Below are 18,315 nucleotides of genomic sequence, written 5' to 3'. Positions count from 1 at the left end.
AAAAGAAAACACTTGATGTAAATACAAGAGAAAACCCAGAAGGCTACCAGCAGATTGTTCAACAGAAACTTTACAAGCCAGAAGAGAGTGGCATAATATATTCAAAGTGCCGAAAGGGAAAAAATCCAAACTGAGTGTCCATTGATAGATGAATGGATACAATGGATAAAGAAGAGTGGTAGGTAGGTAGGTAGATAGATAGATGGAATAATTTTTGACCATAATATTGACCACAAAAAAAGAATGAAATCTTGCCATTTGCAGCAACATGGATGGCTCTAGAAGAGTATAATGCTAAATGAAATAAGCCAGTCAGAGAAAGAGAAATACCATATGATTTCTCATATGTGGAATTTAAGAAAAAAAAATTAACAAAGGAAAAAAAGAGAAAGAGACTAACTAAGAAACAGACTCAACTATAGAGAACAAACCAGAGGGGTGGTGGTTGAGGGGATGAGTGAAATTGATGATGGGCATTAAGGAATGCACTTGTGATGAGCACTGCCTTATAGAATTGTTGAATCGCTATACTGTATACCTGTAATGAATATAACACTGTATATTAACTACACTGGAATTAAAATTTTTAAAAAATAGAATAAAAATTTAAAACCTACTTTTATCTTACTGCTATTTTAGCTCCTGACCTTAAGCAAACATTGTTAAGAGATTATTGCATATATTTCTGGACCTTTTCCTGTGAGTGTGTCTGCTTATAGATGTTGAGAGAAAAATGTAAAAGGCTCATATAGTTTGTTTAAAAATATTATATATATATATATATATAATAGGATCAGGATTAGCACCTCAGCTTGGAATGCCTGAGATAGGCAAATGCTGGTGTTCTGAATGAAGGGTGAGCAGGATTGATGTCAGGATCTGATCACTGGGGTGCCTGGGTGGCTCAGTGGGTTAAAGCCTCTGCCTTTGGCTCAGGTCATGATCCCAGATCCCCAGGGTCCTGGGATCAAGCCCTGCATCAGGCTCTCTGCTCTGCGGGGAGCCTGCTTTCTCCTCTCTCTCTGCCTGTCTCTCTGTGAGCTCTGTCTGTCAAATAAATAAAATCTTTAAAAAAAAACATCCGATCACCATTCTTTTTTTTCCCTTTAAGATTTTATTTATTTATTTAATAAATAAATGAATCGCCATTCTTGAGGAATGTAACACACAAAACACTAAGCTATAGTCGCAGTCTTGTCTCAATGTTCCCTGTAGGTCTTTGGGTCAACAAAGCAATTCCAGGTTAAAATTGCTGAATTCTAATTCACATTTCTGTATTTCTTTGGTCTCTGTCTTCCAGATATCTTTTTTCTTGATTTACCTTGGTGAATTGCCTTTAAGCCATAATTCCCACCTTACAGCTTTTTCTCACTATCACTTGCTTTGGTCACTTTAAGGTGTGAGATCCTCTTGTACTCTCTCTGCAGTTCTAGAACCTGTATCATAACACGCTGTCTTCCTCTGGTTTCTTGGACCCTTATAAATTTTTCTGAAAGGGAAAATTATAAGAAAATGCAAGAGAATTTTTTTTAGATTTTATTTTATTTAAATTCAATTAACATAGAGTGTATTATTAGTTTCAGAGTTAGCATTCAGTGATCCATCAGTTGCATATAACACCCAGTGCTCATTATATTACATGCCCTCCTTAATGTCCATCACACAGTTACCCCATTCTCCCACCTTCCTACCCTCCAGCAACCCTCAGTATGTTTCCTATGATTAAGAGTCTCTTAGGGTTTGTCTCCCTCTCTGATTTCGTCTTATTTTATTTTTCCCTCCTTCCCCTTATGATCCTCTGTTTTGTTTCTTAAATTCCACCTATGAGTGAAGTCATGTGATTCTTTCTCCTATTGACTTATTTCACTTAGCATAATACCCTCTACTTTCATCCATGTCATTGCAAATGATAAGATTTCAATTTTTTGATGGCTGAGTAGTATGCCATTGTGTATATATACCACATCTTATTTATCCATTCATCTGTTGATGGACATCTAGGCTCTTTCCATATTTGGCTATTGTAGACATTGCTGCTATAAACATTGGGGTGTAGGTGCCCCTTCAGATCACTACATTTGTATCTTTGGGGTAAATACAGTAAAATTTCTGGGTCCTAGGGTAGCTCTATTTTAAACTCCTAGGTATACCTGCATACTGTTTTCCAGAATGGCTGTACCAGTTTGCATTCCCACCAGCAGTGTAAGATGGTTCCCCTTTCTCCAGATCCTTGCCAACATCTGTCATTTCCTGACTTGTTAATTTTAGCAATTCTGACTAATGTGAGGTAGCATCTCATTGTGGTTTTGATTTGTATTTCCTTGATGCCAGGTTATGTGGAGCATTTTTTCACGTGTCTGTTGGCCATTTGGATGTCTTCTTTGGAGAAATGTCTCTTGTCTTCTGTCCATTTCTTGACTGGATTATTTGTTCTTTGGGTGTTAAGTTTGGTAAGTTTTTTTTTTATAAATCTTGGATACTGCCTTTTTATCTGATAAGACATTCGCAAATATCTTCTCCCATTCTGTAGGTTGTCTTTTGGTTTTGTCGATTGTTTCCTTTGCTGTGCAGAATCTTTTCATCTTGATGAAGTCCCAATAGTTCATTTTTGCCTTTGGAAATGTGTCTGGCACGTTGCTTTAGCCAAGGTCACAGAGGTGTTCTTCTGCCTATGTTCTTCTCTGGGATTTTGATGGATTCCTGTGTCACATTTAGGTCTTTTATCCATTTTGAGTCTATTTTTGTGTATGGTATAAGGAAATGGTCCAGTTTCATTCTTCTCCATTGGGTTGTACAATTTTCCCAGCATCATTTGTTGAAGAGACTGCCTTTTTTTCCATTGGCTATTCTTTCCTGCTTTGTCAAAAAATGGTTGACTGTAGAGTTGAGGGGCCATTCCTGGATTTTCTATTCTGTTTCATAGACCTGTGTCTGTTTTTGTGCAAGTACCTACTGTCTTAATGATTATAGCTTTATAATAGAGCTTGAAGTCCAGAATTGTGATACCACCAGCTTTGGTTTTCTTTTTCAATATTCCTTTGGCTATTCGGGGTCTTTCTAGTTCTGTGAAAAAAGTTGATAGTATTTTGATAAGGATTGCACTGAACGTGTAGATTGCTCTGGGTAACATTATAATTAACATTTTAACAATATTTTTTCTTACCGTCTATGAGTATGGAATGTTCTTCTATTTCTTTGTTACTTCCTAAATTTCTTTCATAAATGTTCTATAACTTTTACAGTGCTGATCCTTTGCCTCTTTGATTCGGTTTACTCCTAAGTATCTTATGGTCTTAGGTGCAGTTGTAAGTGGGATTGATGTAAGAGAATTATTTAATAAAAATTAAATTTTTAAAACAGCCATTATAAGGGGTGCCTGGATGACTCCATTGGTTAAGTGTCTTCCTTTGGCTCAGGTCATGGTCCCCTGGGCCTGGGATCAAGCCTCTCTTCCCCACCCCCGCTCATGTTCTCTCTCTCTCTATCTATCTCAAACAAATAAATAGAATCTTCAAAAAAATAGCCATTAAATGAAATGGAGAGTGATGGGTACACACTAAAAGAACTCAGTGGGGTCCAGAAAGTAGTCATCTTTGTCATAGGAGATTGCAGGGGTTTACAATTCTTTTTCTTTGTTTTCATTATTCGATGATGAAGAGGACAATTCTAATTCATTCTAAATTCATTCTAAAATGAATTTTTTAAGTATTTATTTATTGGGGCACCTGGGTGGCACAGTCAGTTGGGCGACTGACTCTTGATTTCTGTTCAGGTCGTGTTCTCAGGGTCATGAGATTGAGACCCACATCGGGATTCTCTCTTCCTGAGCCCTTCCCCCAACTTATATTCTCTCTCTCTCTCTCTCAAATAAATGTATGATTACAACTTTATGATATTCTGGATAAGGTAAAACTACAGAAACAGTAAAAAGATCAGTTTTTTGCCAGCAATTGAAGAGCAGAAGGAAGTGGTTGGGAGGAATCAATAGGCAGAACAGAGGGGATTTTTAGGGCAGCGAAATACTCTGATACCCTAATAATGATGGATATATGTCATTATATATTTGTCCAAACGCACATAACATCATCAACATCAAGAGGGAACCATAAGGTAAACTATGGACTTTGGTGATTATACTATGTCAATGTAGTTTCGGGGGGTGATAATAGAAAAGGCTCTGCATGTGTCGGGCTAGGAGGTATATGAGAAATCTATGTATTTTCCTCTCAATTTTGCTATAAATCCAAACTACTCTAAAAATATAAGTATTTTTTAAAAAATTGAACCATAGTTGATATACAATGTTATATTAGTTTCAGATGTACATTATTCAATAGTTCTATACATTATGCAGTTCTCACAATAGGTGTAGTTACCAACTATCACCATAGTATATTGACTATACTCTCTTTGCTATATTTTTCATCCCCACAGCTTATTAATTTTATAGCTTGAAGTCATCTATATTGTCCAGTGCTCCATTCCCCCTTCCCTCTGGCATCCACCATTTTATTCTGTTTTAGTTTGTTTATATTTCCAGGTTTTTTTTTTAATTTCACAAATAAGTGAAATCATATGTTATTTGTCTTTCTCTGACTTATTTCACTTAGCATAATACCCTCTAAGTCCATCCATGTTGTTGCAAGTGGCAATTTTTTTGTGGTTGAATAATATTCTATTGTATATATATATATGTATACCACACACACATACACACATGATACCCTCTTTATCCATTCATCTATAGACTATGGATGGACACTCAGTTTATTTCCACTGCTTGACTATTGTAAATAATGCTGCAATAAACATAGAAGTGCATATAACTTTTCAAAGTATTGTTTTCATATTCTTTGGGTAAATACCCAGCAGTGGTATTACTGGATTATATGATATTTCTATTTTTAATTTTTTGAGAAACCTCCATACTGTTTTACATAGTGCTGCACTAACTTGTACTAACAGTGCACAAGGGTTCCCTTTTCTCCACATCCTTACCAACACTTGTCTTTTTGAGAATAGCCATTCTGACTGGAATGGGGTGACATCTCATTGTGGCTTTGGTTTACATTCCCCAATGAGCAGGGAGGCTGATGTGGGGCTAGATCTCAGAACCTCGAGATCATGGCATGAGCCAAAGGCAGACACTTAACCTACTGAGCCCCCCAGGTGCCCCTGTTTTTGTTTTTTTTTTTTAAGATTTTGCTTATTTATTTGACAGAGATCACAAGTAGGCAGAAAGGCAGACAGAGAGAGAGGGAGAAGACTCCCTGTTGAGTAGAGAGCCCGATGCAGAGCTCGATCCCAGGACCCTAGAATCATGACCTGAGCTGAAGGCAGAGGCTTTAACCCACAGAGCCACCCAGGTGCCCCCCTGTTTTTGTTTTTAATAGACTTTATTTCTTAGAGCTAGTATTTTTTAACAAGTTCCATAGGTGATTCTAATGTGAATTTAGGATAGAGAGTGACCGGTCTAAGTAAGTCACTGCTCAGTCTGCTCAGCTGAGTTCCTACAAGTATTCCCCCAAATACCCTTGCTCCACTGTTTGGAATTATCCACACTTGCCATACCTTCATCTTTCCCATAATTTGTCATCCTGCTTGGAAGCCCCAGATTCCATTCACCAGTCGGGAGAACCACTACCCACCAAGTCACAATTCAAGCAAATGGCTTCCCTCACGCCTACCTAAAGTTTCTTGTTGTTCCTCGAACACATTTTCCTATCACTTGGTTCTTTGGTCATACCTGTATTATACTCTTTAACAGGATTTTTTTTATTGTTTGACCACATGCCTGTCCCTCCACTAGACAGAAATTTGAGAGCAGTTTTGTGTTTTATTCATCTTGTCAGCACTTAACACTAACTCAAATTCTTTGTCAGATGCACGATGCTGCATATATAAACTATATTTTGAAATTGAGAAATCTAGCATTTTTCATTCAAAGTTTATCTATTACTTGCTAAAATATGAAACCCTCAGATACTTTTGTTCCCTCTTAGAGCCTGCACATTCCTTGTGTCTTGGCCCAAGGAACAGAACTCTGGCTAAAAGACAGGCATGGTCTCCCAGCAGACCACTGTGTCACCCTAAGTCATTTAATTTCCCTGGGATCTTGTTCCTTATCTGTAAAATGTAGATTGCTGAGGCCCCTTCCACCATGAGTCAAGCCCAAAAAACGGGGGTTTATACTTTTTTCCCAAGTGACACTTCTAGACTGTTTTCCTGTTTGATAACAAAGAGTCGGGGGGCACCTGGGTGCCTCAGTAGGTTAAGTAATTGCTTTCAGATCAGGTCATGATCCCATGGCCCTAGGACTGAGCCCTGCAGGGGTCTCCCTGCTCAGCAAGAAGTCTGCTTCTCCCTCCCCCTTTGCCCTCCCCCTGTTTGTATTCTCTCTCTCTCTCAAATAAATAAAATCTTTTAAAAAGGGAGCGGGGCAAGAGAGGGACAGATGTATAAAAAACTGAACACATCAAGTTTTACAATTGTTTTAATTATTGAAACAAAATTAACATTAAGTCAAATTGTGTGCAACAATGTTTCTGATGTAAGAGGTGAGTGAGAATCTCAGGACAGAGATTCTACACGTATTATACCCACTATAACAAATTTCCAGTAACTTAGAGGTTATCTTTCAAAAAATTTCCCCCAAATTCTAAACAAAGTATGCAAATTGGAAATTAACTCTAAACATGCATAACTATCTTTTGTGTGAATAGACTGAACAATTCAGTTCTGACCATGAGAATTCTCTCCAAGATTTTTCCAGCCCCACAACTACAGCTACCGCATAGACGGGTCAAATACAGCAACAGAATCATCAATGTAGAATTAACAATTAGATTATATTTGCATCATCATCAATATGACTATGATTTATAAGCATAAAGCATAAAAGCATATCAGCATTAATAAGAACATAGCATTTGAAATTAATGCAATCTATAAGCACAATCTTCAAACCTGGAAAAAAAGGAAAATAGATTTGTTAGCAAATACATTTATTTTATCTAGATTATAGATCACACCACCAAATTTGTCTGACTTCTGCTATGTAAATCATTGTTTGTAAAAGAAACAGCTGCAGACAATTTTCCAAACCCATTACAAAGAGCATACCCCATTAATTTATCCCATTGGTTCTCCCACATTCTTATAGGAAAGAATGCTTGTATTAGATTTCAGATCCCTGCTGTCCCATTTAGTAACTGTGTGACTCCAGGCAGGTCATCCAACCTCTCTGATGCTTTCTCAAATTAATTTCCCTGTCCTGGGAGGTAACGGGAAATTTCTCCATGGTACCCCATGGAGATAAATTTCATGCAAAGCTGGATTTTGACCTCTGGACTCCAGCAATGCAGACAAGTCCAATTCTTCCCACTTTCACAATGCGAGAAGTTTTTGTAGCTACACGTATTATAGTATCTTTACACTGCGTTTTCCATTTCTCTACTCTGTTGGACTGGGAGCCTCTAGAAGGCAAACACAGTGCCCACACACTAACACTGAACAACAGACTAAGGGAACAGGGAATCTACAAAACCACGTCACTCCTCTTTTCAGGCTGAATAATAAAGCAACTGCTATACAAAGGAAGAGAACAGTTCATTTCTGAAGGCCCAGAGATGCCCACCGTAGAAACAGAAGAAGAAAGATCAAATCCTTGCAGGTGGTGTGAGTAACTAGCTGCCTCTATCCTGTTAAAGCACTCCAACAGCTCCTCTGATTTTGTTTGGAGGGCCACTGGCAGCATGAGACTGGGGCTACACACCTTTCTCATGCCACTCCACGGGAAAAAAAACATATTCCCTGTAGGATTCTTTCCTACGTGCTGAAATGCTACCCTGATTAAGATCTTCCCTATAATGAGGGTTATCTTACAGAGCTCTCTGTAAATAGTACCCAGGACGGTGAAACAAGAAAAATATTTTCTTAAGATTAGAAACCTACCTCCATGATGCTGGTTAGTTGTCTCGCTCTATGAAAAAGAAAACGGAAAAAGGAAGAGAGTAAGTTTTACTTTTAAAATACTATTAACAAATGTCTAGAACTGTTTATAAATAAGTCTGGCAGAATAGCCTGCAGACCCTAACCATGAATACCCAGTAGGTAGGGCCCAACCTTGCCTACTAGCCTCAGCTCCCAACTCAGCCAGGGACTACTGGGTAGGGTGCTAGGACAGCAGGGCCTGCAGATGAAGTCCTGTGCCTTCTGGAGAGCTTTGGTGGTTCAAAGTATCCACGAGGCTGTCAGGAAGGCCCAGGAGACCAGGAGGGAAGAAACACTGGTAGTTCATGTGCATTTGTGCAGGTGCCAACTGCTGCTGCTCCCTGTTTTTGCTGCAGGGAAACTACTGTTTTGGGGATGGGTCTGTGCAGAGGTGTCTCAAAAGGTGCCACTTATCAGAGCTTTAAATAATATTCCCTGTCAGTCCCAGTATGCAGTTTTTTTTTTTTTATCAAAGCAGCTTTAAGCTGTGCCTATACACAGCTACAAATGTTAGTAGGTAAGGAAAGAACTTAAAAGCTTACCCCATTTAACGACCTGGGGAGTTTTGAGAGTAACATGCTTCACACGGCAGCTAAATTCATCCTGTCCATTGGGAGTGAATTCAGTGTGGACCAGAAGATAGAAACTCCAGTCCTTGCTGAAAGACAGGTCTGACTGTTCTGCATTCATCTTCTCTCCATTCTTCAGCAGTTCGATTTCAATTTCTGGTGGGTGGAATCCTGACACATAGCAGTTCAGGAAATTTGGCTTTCCATTCTCTGTGGGGTGCCGTGAGTAAACCTGAATTTTTGGAGTACCTGAGGGACATGATAGAAAGACAAATGAAAATTGCAGAATATTTCACTTGGACTACCTTGGTCTAAAGCTATCTCAGGCAACATTGTTTAAATTTGATTATTGATTTCTCCCAATTCCATTTCTACTCTGGCCAAATGAGCTTCCACTTTTCCAAAAGGCTGCTTCCATTTTGAGGGATAAACCACGACTTAGTATCTTTCCCACATTAATTCCTCTACTCGTGGCTTTTTGTTTTTTTCCTAGAAGATTCCTAATAGTATCATCTTCTGTCACTGGAGTTTGTGCCAAGTCTTTTAAGAACCTTTCTGTGGAGACTCTCAAGAACTTTTGATGGCTTCTTTAACACCCATATAATTCCTCCACACATTCTCAAGAGTCCTCATGATTTGGCCCCAACCTACTTTTCAAACTTCATTTCTCACTTCACATACTCTTCATAATAGCCACATCAAAAAACTTATGTTTTTGCACCTTATTTCATGCCATCTTTTTTTTTCATGCCATCTTTTTTTTTCTTTTTTTAATGTTTGCTCCTTTCCTTTTTGGTTCCTGATCCTACCTAGATCCACACCCATCTAACTTCCCAATATGTATTGTGTCTAGTATAGTGCCTTGCACACAGAAGCTGCTCTGTAAATGGCAGATATTGTTATTATTATTACCTTGAACAAAACTTAAATGCATACAGAAGCCAGAAACACCATAAGTGAGTAAACTGGGCTGGGTAAGAAAAATAGGGAAGGGTGAGGACTGTGGCAAATGAAAAAGGACATACTCTCCACCATGACCAAGTGGAATAATGTGTGCAAGAGTGGGATTTGCGTTTTTAATTTCCACCCTCAAGTGATTGCTGTAACTAGCCACACTGGGAATATGTTAGTGCTATAGAAGAGTCATTTCCAAAATGGGATGCATAACTAGACCATTTCTGTATTTTTCATCGAGTGAAGAGAAGTGTTACTGCCACTAAATGTACAGCTTGACACCAATATACGTATATAATTCACTTTTAAATATAAGTATATCCAGCGTATATGGTTACTAAAGGGAAACTCCTCTGTGTCCAGGAGGTGGTAGGGAGGAGCAGTACCAGACTTCTCTGACCAAGTTTATCTGTCTAGAAACACCCTGTCATCAAAGAAAAGGTCACCAGCCCCATCAGGAGCTAGCCTGGGGATCCCAATGAAGCCCTGATTTTTTTTTTCCATAAAGTTAAAAATGAAGACAAATCAGAAAGCTCTTTGTATCAGAACTTCTAATAATTAGAACATAATAAATGCCACAAGAGTCAGAACAAAGGTTCATCAGGCGTAGAATTCTCTCTTTGAGGGAGCCAGGCAGGGTTCTGCAAGAACATCACAATAACCTCTTCTAAGAGGAGGACAAATATCAGACAAGACCTGGGTTTGAATCTGGGCTCAGCCACTTACTGGTTCTATGACTTTGGAACAGTTAGTTGAGTTTCTGAAGCTTAATGGAAACATCAGTTTATGTCCACAGTGAAACAAAACCCACACAAGAGAAAGAGCAAAAAACAGACCCCCAGAGGCAATCATTACCCATTTCTTGAGTATCTTTTAAGATTTTTATTTATTTATTTGAGAAAGAAAAATAGAGAGGGAGAGCATAGAGGGAGAAGCCGAACTCCCCATGGAGCAGAGTGCCCAACCCAGGGTCCAATTCCAGGACCTCCAGATCATGACCCCAGTCAGAGGCAGACACTTAATCGACGGAGCCACCCAAGTGCCCCTCCAGAGTATCTTCTAGAAATGATCTATTCATGTTATATACTACTTTGCAAACTTTCAAAGTAAGATTTTTCTTTTGGAGCGCCTGGGTGGCTCAGTGGGTTAAAGCCTCTGCTTTCGGCTCAGGTCATGATCCCAGGGTCCTGGGATCGAGCCCCGCATCAGGCTCTCTGCCTACTTCTCTGCCTACTTGTGATCTCTGTCTGTCAAATAAATAAATAAAATCTTTTAAAAGGGACGCCTGGGTGGCTCAGTGGGTTAAGCCACTGTCTTCGGCTCGGGTCATGATCCCAGGGTCCTGGGATTGAGCCCCAAATTGGGCTCTCTGCTCAGCAGGGAGCCTGCTTCCTCCTCTCTCTCTGCCTGCCTCTCTGCCTGCTTGTCATCTCTCTCTGTCAAATAAATAAATAAAATCTTTTAAAAAATAAAAAAAAAATCTTTAAAAAAAAGATTTTTCTTTTAATGTCAGTTTGTTATTTTTAAAATTATTTCTGTGGTCGTCACCAAATATCAATAATTTTATTTGTGCTTTATTTTGTAAATAGACTATAAATACCTTCTTTTCAGGATCCAAACCCCCACTCCACAGACGCTTTTGTGAGGGGAAAATATGAGGGTTCTGGTATACTACGAGTTATTTAGAACGTGCTCAAGATCTAGAGTGTCCCTGACACTCTGGGTAACCATTTTGATTACCCTTATCATTGGCTTTACCGTCTTCCTGACTGGTAAACCTTCGCTTTTTCAAAACAGAAAGTAGAAGCTTAGTTCATCTTGGGAAGAACCAGGCAAGGAGCCAAAAAGGAAGCCCTCTGTGAAGAAAAACAGGGGCCCCAGACTCTCCAGCTTGCTGGCAAGAATCTCACACCAGAAGGTGACGAGGAGGTACTGAAAAACCGCAGAGTTTGCAGCCAAAGGGCGCACAGCCACACAAAAAGCTCTGCTCCCGTTAGTTAGACTGTCTGCCGTTTCTCCCCCGTGTTGTGTTGATTAAGTTACTTAAAACTCTTGATGGCTCAGTTTCCTTACGTATGAAATGCCGGAGATATTAACCATTGCCTTTACATCGTAGGCTCATCTCAGAATCAGATGGCATAGAGCACACAACGTCCCCAGCACGCCCCTTATCAATAAAGACTAGCTCTTGTGATTATTAAAAGCGACAAGGAACGGGAACAAGTGAATTAATGATGTCAAAGCGCTCTGTAACACCTCTAAGCATTATACAAACTCCACGTGTGGATTCCTCCCCCACAGTTTCGCCGCATATTTGTGGGGCCGGCAACCCGCCGGGCGGTACAGAGGAAGCCCCGAAGCCCCCGGGATCCGAGCGGAGCAGCTGCAGCCGACTGATGGACCTGCGCGGTGCCTCCCGCAAAGACGGATGTCTCCACCTTTTCACGGCCCCCGACTCCCCGCTTTCGGGACCCGCCCTCCCAGGCCGACTGCTGCACCCGGCAAGCTAGAGGTTCCGCGGAAGAGAAACCCTCCCCCACCTCGGCCGCTCCGAAGTCTGTCATCACCCCGAAACTTTGTCCAGCCCCACCCGGAACGCACATGCCGGAGGCCTCCCTAACCCCCCTCTCCCGAAGAAGAGAAAAAAGGCTTGCGTCCTGGGCTCGCACCCACCACCCCCCCAACTAGCCGGCCACCCCACCGCTTCCCCGCCCGCAGACCAAGCCCGCAGCTAGCCTCCAGGTCCCGCAGAAGAACTGAGGAGGAGGAGGCGTGGGTGAGCTACAGAGTTAACGCCGAGAATGCCAAAAAGATTGGAGCACAGGAGAAGCGCTTGGGCAAGAGGGGACACTCACGTTGGACGGCGTGCACGCCGGACAGAGAGAGCAGCCCGACGAAGACCAACGTCCAGAGAAGCGCCATCGCCACCGGAGTAGGAGCAGCGCGGGACATAGAGTGGCCCGCCCGCCGGGCGCCTCCACTTATAGTACTCGCGCGCACCGCCAATCAGAACCCTTCTGGCGGGAGCCGTCACTTGTCTCCGAGCGCTCGAGGCCGGGCCAGGTTAGAAAGAGGGACTTTCCCGTTTTCAGTTTCATTTTCCTATAAGGGCTCGTGATGCCCACGAAGACGTGGGTTGGATAGAGGGGTTTTGCTGTCTAGAGGCCGGCGCGCTGCGACTAGGGTGCGCGCCAGAGCCTGGGTAGAGGGCCTGCTATCATAGAACCCGGGCGGGACCTACGTTGGTCCCGCGCCCTCTCCTTGAGAACCATCCAGACTCAGAATACCTTGCTTACTGTGTCCCAGCCAGGTGGGACCCTAAGGTTCTAAAACCTGGGGTTTGCATTCGAGAAAACTCAAATCCTGAAAGATTAATAGAGTAGACAAAGGACGAATGGTGCGGGGCAAAAGAAGAACTCTGATTAATAATTATGACCCAGGATTCCGGATTCTCTGAGCAAGAAAAATAGTCCAGGAATCTCAAGGCCTCCTGAGGACTACTCAGAGAACTGTACAGAGTGGACAAGGACCTTCTTGCCTCCTGCATTCCTTCAGGCAAAAGTTTCTTTTGGTAAATAAACCGCTGTGCCAAGAAATTCTTCTCTGTATCTTCCTGCTGTTGTTTAGGTAATTTTCTTCATTTTGTTGATTTGTGGGAAAAACAACCACTGATAGCAAAAGCAGTAACTGCCTTAGAGTTTACAGACCTCTTTAGGTAATCCCTGTGAATTACTGCATTAGAATGGCTTGGCACATAGTAGGTATTCAATAAATGGAATGAATGAATGAATGAATGAATTATGGATAAGGGAAAACAAAAGCTGAGACTAGGATTCAAACTCTCCCGATGCCATTGCCTTCATGCTTTAGACACTTGGAAGATAAGGACTCTGAAATTTTAGTGAGAATTTGGATTGCATCCGCTATGGGAGCAGCCAAAGATGTCAAACCTACTGACTGTAAGAGCATAACAATGTTAGACCCCTTAAGAAAAACTATACTTCAGAGATACCTTAAAAAAGATGCTGACATCATGTGGCAGCCGAATCCACCAGTCTCTCAGTGGAACAGTGAGGAGAGGAAGTGAACCATGGGGGTGGAAAGACAGAGATCTTGGAAATCACCATGGTTTTCAGTTAAAAGGAGTTGGGTTGTGATTCCCCAAGGAAACAACAAATTTGTTCTATATTTCTTTTACATATTTTTAGACCTTGTACTAACCCCTATTGTGGAAGCCATGTCTGAAACTAATGAAATGAGATAATGCACAGAGAGCCTCACACAGTTCCTAACACAGTGTTTTATGTTTAACAAGCCTACTCTAACTATTGGTATTATTTACCTAGTTTTCCTACAAGCTTTATCCATAATTCTCTCAAAATATAAGAATAATTGTTATGCATAAAGTTATGAGTAAAGACATTCTTGCTTCTCTCATTTGTTTTTTGTGTTTTTAAACTCACTTAAGACTCTTAAGGCCTGAAACATTCGTGTTGAATTTTCTAATGCCTTGGGAGTATAGAGCTATTTTTCATCTCCTAAATTCTCTATTTACTACATCACAGAGAAAGAGTATACTTAAAATTCAGTATAGATAGATTCTGACTAGTCACTTAGAAAACCAATTTAAATAATAATTTTAAAATGCAATAAAGACAGAGAAAAGTATATTTTTCAGTTTTCTGCATTTGAGAAACTCCTGTATTTTTCTTAAATTTCCATTTATGATATGCTTTGAATAGTGAGAGTGAAAATGAGATATAAAACTTTTTTTAAAAGACTTATTTGAGAGTCTTTAAAAAGGGGCACCTGGGTGGCTCATGGGTTAGAGTTTCTGCCTTCTGCTCAGGTCATGATCTCAAGGTCCTGGGATGGAGCCCTGCATCCGGCTCTCTGCTCAGTGGAAGCCTGCTTCTCCTTCTCTCTCTCTGCCTGCCTCTCTGCCTACTTGTGATCTCTATCTGTCAAATAAATAAATAAATCTTAAGAAACAAAACAAACAAAAAAAAAAAACTTGTTAGAGAAAGAGAGCAAAACAGGGGGGTGGGCTATAGGAGAGGGAGAGAGAATCCCAAGCAGACTCTGTGCTGAGGGTGGAGACTGAAACGGCTCCATCTCACAGCCCTGAGATCACAACCTGAGCCAAAACCAAGAGTCAGACACTCAACCGACTATACCGCCCAGGTGCCCCAAAACTTTTTTTTTAGTTAAGAGCACTGTTTGTTTAGTAGGGTAAACTTGTGGAAATCTACAAACACAGCAATTTAATAGTGTTATCTCCCAGTCATGGGAATAACAGCTGGATTTCTTTTCTTTCTTTTTCTCTCTCTCTCTCTCTCTCTCTCTCTTTTTTTTTTTTTTTTTTGCCTGTGACCTTCCTAAAAATTTTTTTACAATGAATGTTTGTTTAAGATAGTAAATATTTCAGGGTGCCTGGGTGGCTTAGTCTGTTAAGCACCCAACTCTTGGTTTTAGCTCAGAGTCATGGTTTTAGCTAGGTCATGATCTTAGGGTCATGAAATTAAGCTGGGTGTTGGGCTCCCTGGTCAGTGAGGAGTCCACTTGAAGATTCTCTCCCACTGCCCCTCCCCCTTCCACTCACTCTCTGTTTCTTTCTCTCACTCCCTCAAATAAATAAAAGAAATCTTTTTTTAAAAGAGTAAATTTTTCAAGAATGTGGAAGAACTGGAATTCCCCTATCATGTAAGATGATACAATCACTTTGGAAAATAATTTGACAGTTTTTTTAAAAAGTTAAACATATACTGGCCATATAATCCAGCCTTGGATATCCTAATATCTACCCAAGAGAAAATAAAATATTTCTATACAAAGACCTGTACACAAATATTCATAACAGCTTTATTTGTAATAGCCAAAAACTGGGAACAACAATCATCCATCAATGAGTGACTGGAAAAACAAATTGTGGTATATCCATACAGGGTAATGCTATCAGCATTAAGCAAGGAAGGAAGTACTTTACACAGCAATATGGATGAAATAATTGTGCTGAATGAAAGAGACCAGATCAAAAAGTATACTGTACAATTTTGTTTATGTAAAACTCTAGAAAAGGCAAACCAATCTAGAACAGAAAGCAGATGTGTGGTTTCGGGAAGGTGCAGCATATGGGAGAGTCAGGAGCATAAAGAAAGTTTGGGGTTGATGGATATGAGTTTATCTTGAGTTTGATGATGATTTCATGGATGTATACATATTTTAGACTATACAGTTTAAATACAATTTATTGTATGTCAATTATACCTGAATAAAGCTGTTAAAAATAAAAAAGCACAGATACTTCTGTTGTTGTCAGACAGAAGAAGGATGAAGTGCTTGAACAGAAAGAGAAAGAACAATATTAAAGTGGAAAGGAAATAGGAATGGGTTAATGCTCAAGTGAGTTGGGTTGCACCTGAGTGGACTTTAGTCAGCGGTTTTCTGAGATGAGTCCATCCAACAGTCAGGAGAGCCAGGCCCACTCAAGAGGAGAAGACACCAAGCATAGGTGGGACATTTGTGTCAGGGCTTTTTCAAAAGTTATGTCATTAGTCCCTTGCAATTCAAAGTGTAGTCTGTACATCACTGACATCAGCAAAACCTAAGCATTCTTAGAAATGCAGGCTCTTGGGCCCATCCCAGACCTATTAAACCAGAGTCTGCATTTTAATAATATCCTCGGTGATCCATATACAGTTTGTGAGGCTCCTGACCCAAACTACACAACAATCTAGAAGGTAGGTGTTACTTTCATTTACAGACAAGGAGACAGAGAAGTAAGATACTTGCCCACATTCATTCTGAGCTGGGATTCAAACACTAGTCCATCTGAGTCCAAAGGCCCCATAATTCCCACTAGAAAAATTGCTTTCAGAGAAGGAGTTCAGGGGAAGGATTCATTGGTTGGCTTGGAGATCTGGGCAAGGATTAAAAGTAGATGAGAAGGTAAGGGGAAGTAAATAAACAGGAACCAGCACCAAGATGTGTAGGAGTATTTCTTAACCTTTTTTTTTCTGCCCACAAAAGTAATATATATACATGATTGGAACATACTAAAATTGGAACATACTAAAAACTATAAAGAAGAAAATCAGGGGCATCTGGGTGGCTCAGTCATGTAAGCATTTCCCTCTAGCTCAGGTCAGGATCCAAGAGTCCAGAGTCAGGCTCTATGCACAGCAGGAAATCTGCTTTTCCCTCTGCCCCTCTCCCTGCTCACGCTCTCTCTCTCTCTCTCTCAAATAAAATCTTTTTTAAAAAGAGAAAAAATTAAAACTAGTAATCCTACAACCCAAAGATGATTATTATTAAATGGTTTAACTTAAGGAATCTGAAGGTTGCTGCCTTACCAAAAGTACATCCTGGTTAGGTCTATCTGGAGACTGAAAATCCTCAGTCTTTTGTGTTCAGTTCCATTAAATGAAGCAAATGTCAGTTAAGTGTAGGCTTTCTGGAAAATCCTGTCACAATAAAGCAAAAAGGGACAACAGATTGACCACCAGGAGATTCCAGTCTTAAGTTAAAATCAGTTAAAATAATTAATTTATTAGCACCCACCGAAGGTGTCGGTACTGATTGACTTCTGAGATTTGAGAGCTGTTACATAAGGCAACAGGACCAGAGGAAATGGAACACCGTGTGAGTCTTTTTTTTTTTTTTTTAATTGATTGCTGCTAAGTCAGACATAGGAGGTGGGAAATAGGAGGGGGGAAGAGCCATAGCAACTAAGTACTATTATCGTTATATGAGGGAGAGTACATGGGGAGACAAAAGAGAGTTGAAATATCTGGATGGTGGAGAATCTCTGCCTCAGGCTTCTGTGTAACCACCATGCTCTCTCAATTGCCTATTTGTTTTTATTGGGAAAAACATATACATTTGGTATGAAAAACATCAAGCGCTACAGACCTATAAAATTCCAATTTCTCTCAAATCCTTTTGACAGTGGTGACCACAGTATTTAATGTACTTATAGTTTTTAATTACAAGCCCAACACATAAATGTACGGCCATTGGAAGAATGCAAAGTAAAAGTGAAAGTTCCCTCATTTGTCTCTTATTTCACTCTCCTCCCCTCAGAAACCACAAAGGTGTGATGCTTATCCTGCCATCGATAGACATTGTGTATAGTTTGGAAAGTGAGGAATTTTTAAATTATGACTACAAAGACTATTATAGTTTGGAACACAGCACCCACTATAAGCGGGATTAGAGGCATCATCAATTGTCGGCTTGGATGAAAAAAAGTAAATGCAGAAGCCAAAACCGCCTAACTGTGTGGGTTTAACAGGACAACCCCAGGAGCCACGGACTGGGCACCATCCCTGGGGATATTAAACCCACTGACTAAATTACTGGAACTACCACTTCAAGCAATTTTTTCCCTCGTAGGTCCTCGGGTCTGCATCTCACTTTCTGTTTAAAAACTACAGAATTCTGGAGCACTTGGGTGGCTTGCTTGGCTAAGTGTGTGCCTTCAGCTCAGGTCATGATCTCAGGATTCGGGCTCCAGCCCCTGGTGGAGCCCCCAACCTACAGTGGAGCCCCCGGCCTGCTCAGTGGGGAGTCTGCTTCTTCCTCTCCCTCTGCCCTTCCCACCTGCTCATACTCCCTCTCTCAAATAAATAAAATCTTTAAAAAACAAACAATACTCTTTCAAATGCTCCTTTTCTCTTTTGGTAAATTTCTCTAAACCCCAGCTTCCCACTTTCCAGCTCGCTTAGCTGTTACTGGCCAGTTGGTATATGTGGTCTTCCCTGGTATTCCCTGCTATGCTGGATCTGCATCTGATTCTATG

The 18,315-nt window shown here is 40.6% G+C and overlaps 1 protein-coding gene across 2 annotated transcripts; it reads right to left on the bottom strand.

Annotated features, from left to right (window-relative positions):
* Positions 1 to 1,091: 1,091 nt before the first annotated feature.
* On the bottom strand, positions 1,092 to 12,527 carry B2M (beta-2-microglobulin). Of its 2 annotated transcripts, none has more exons than XM_059181409.1 (4): positions 12,371 to 12,527; positions 8,535 to 8,810; positions 7,954 to 7,981; positions 1,092 to 3,063 (listed from the first exon to the last, which is right to left on the bottom strand). In XM_059181409.1, the coding sequence occupies exons 1-3, from the start codon at positions 12,465 to 12,467 to the stop codon at positions 7,968 to 7,970; spliced, it is 387 nt and encodes a 128-aa protein (XP_059037392.1). In that variant the 5' UTR covers positions 12,468 to 12,527; the 3' UTR covers positions 1,092 to 3,063; positions 7,954 to 7,967. The 2 variants fall into 2 exon arrangements, with proteins under 2 accessions (XP_059037392.1, XP_059037391.1); XM_059181408.1 differs by lacking the exon at positions 1,092 to 3,063 and adding an exon at positions 6,478 to 6,966.
* Between the last annotated feature and the right edge of the window lie 5,788 nt (positions 12,528 to 18,315).

This window comes from Mustela lutreola, chromosome 7 (genome assembly GCF_030435805.1).
Source record: "Mustela lutreola isolate mMusLut2 chromosome 7, mMusLut2.pri, whole genome shotgun sequence".
NCBI classification, from domain to species: Eukaryota; Metazoa; Chordata; class Mammalia; order Carnivora; family Mustelidae; genus Mustela; species Mustela lutreola.
Note: the sequence above shows the minus strand (reverse complement) of the source record. Positions and strands in the feature narration are given on the sequence as shown.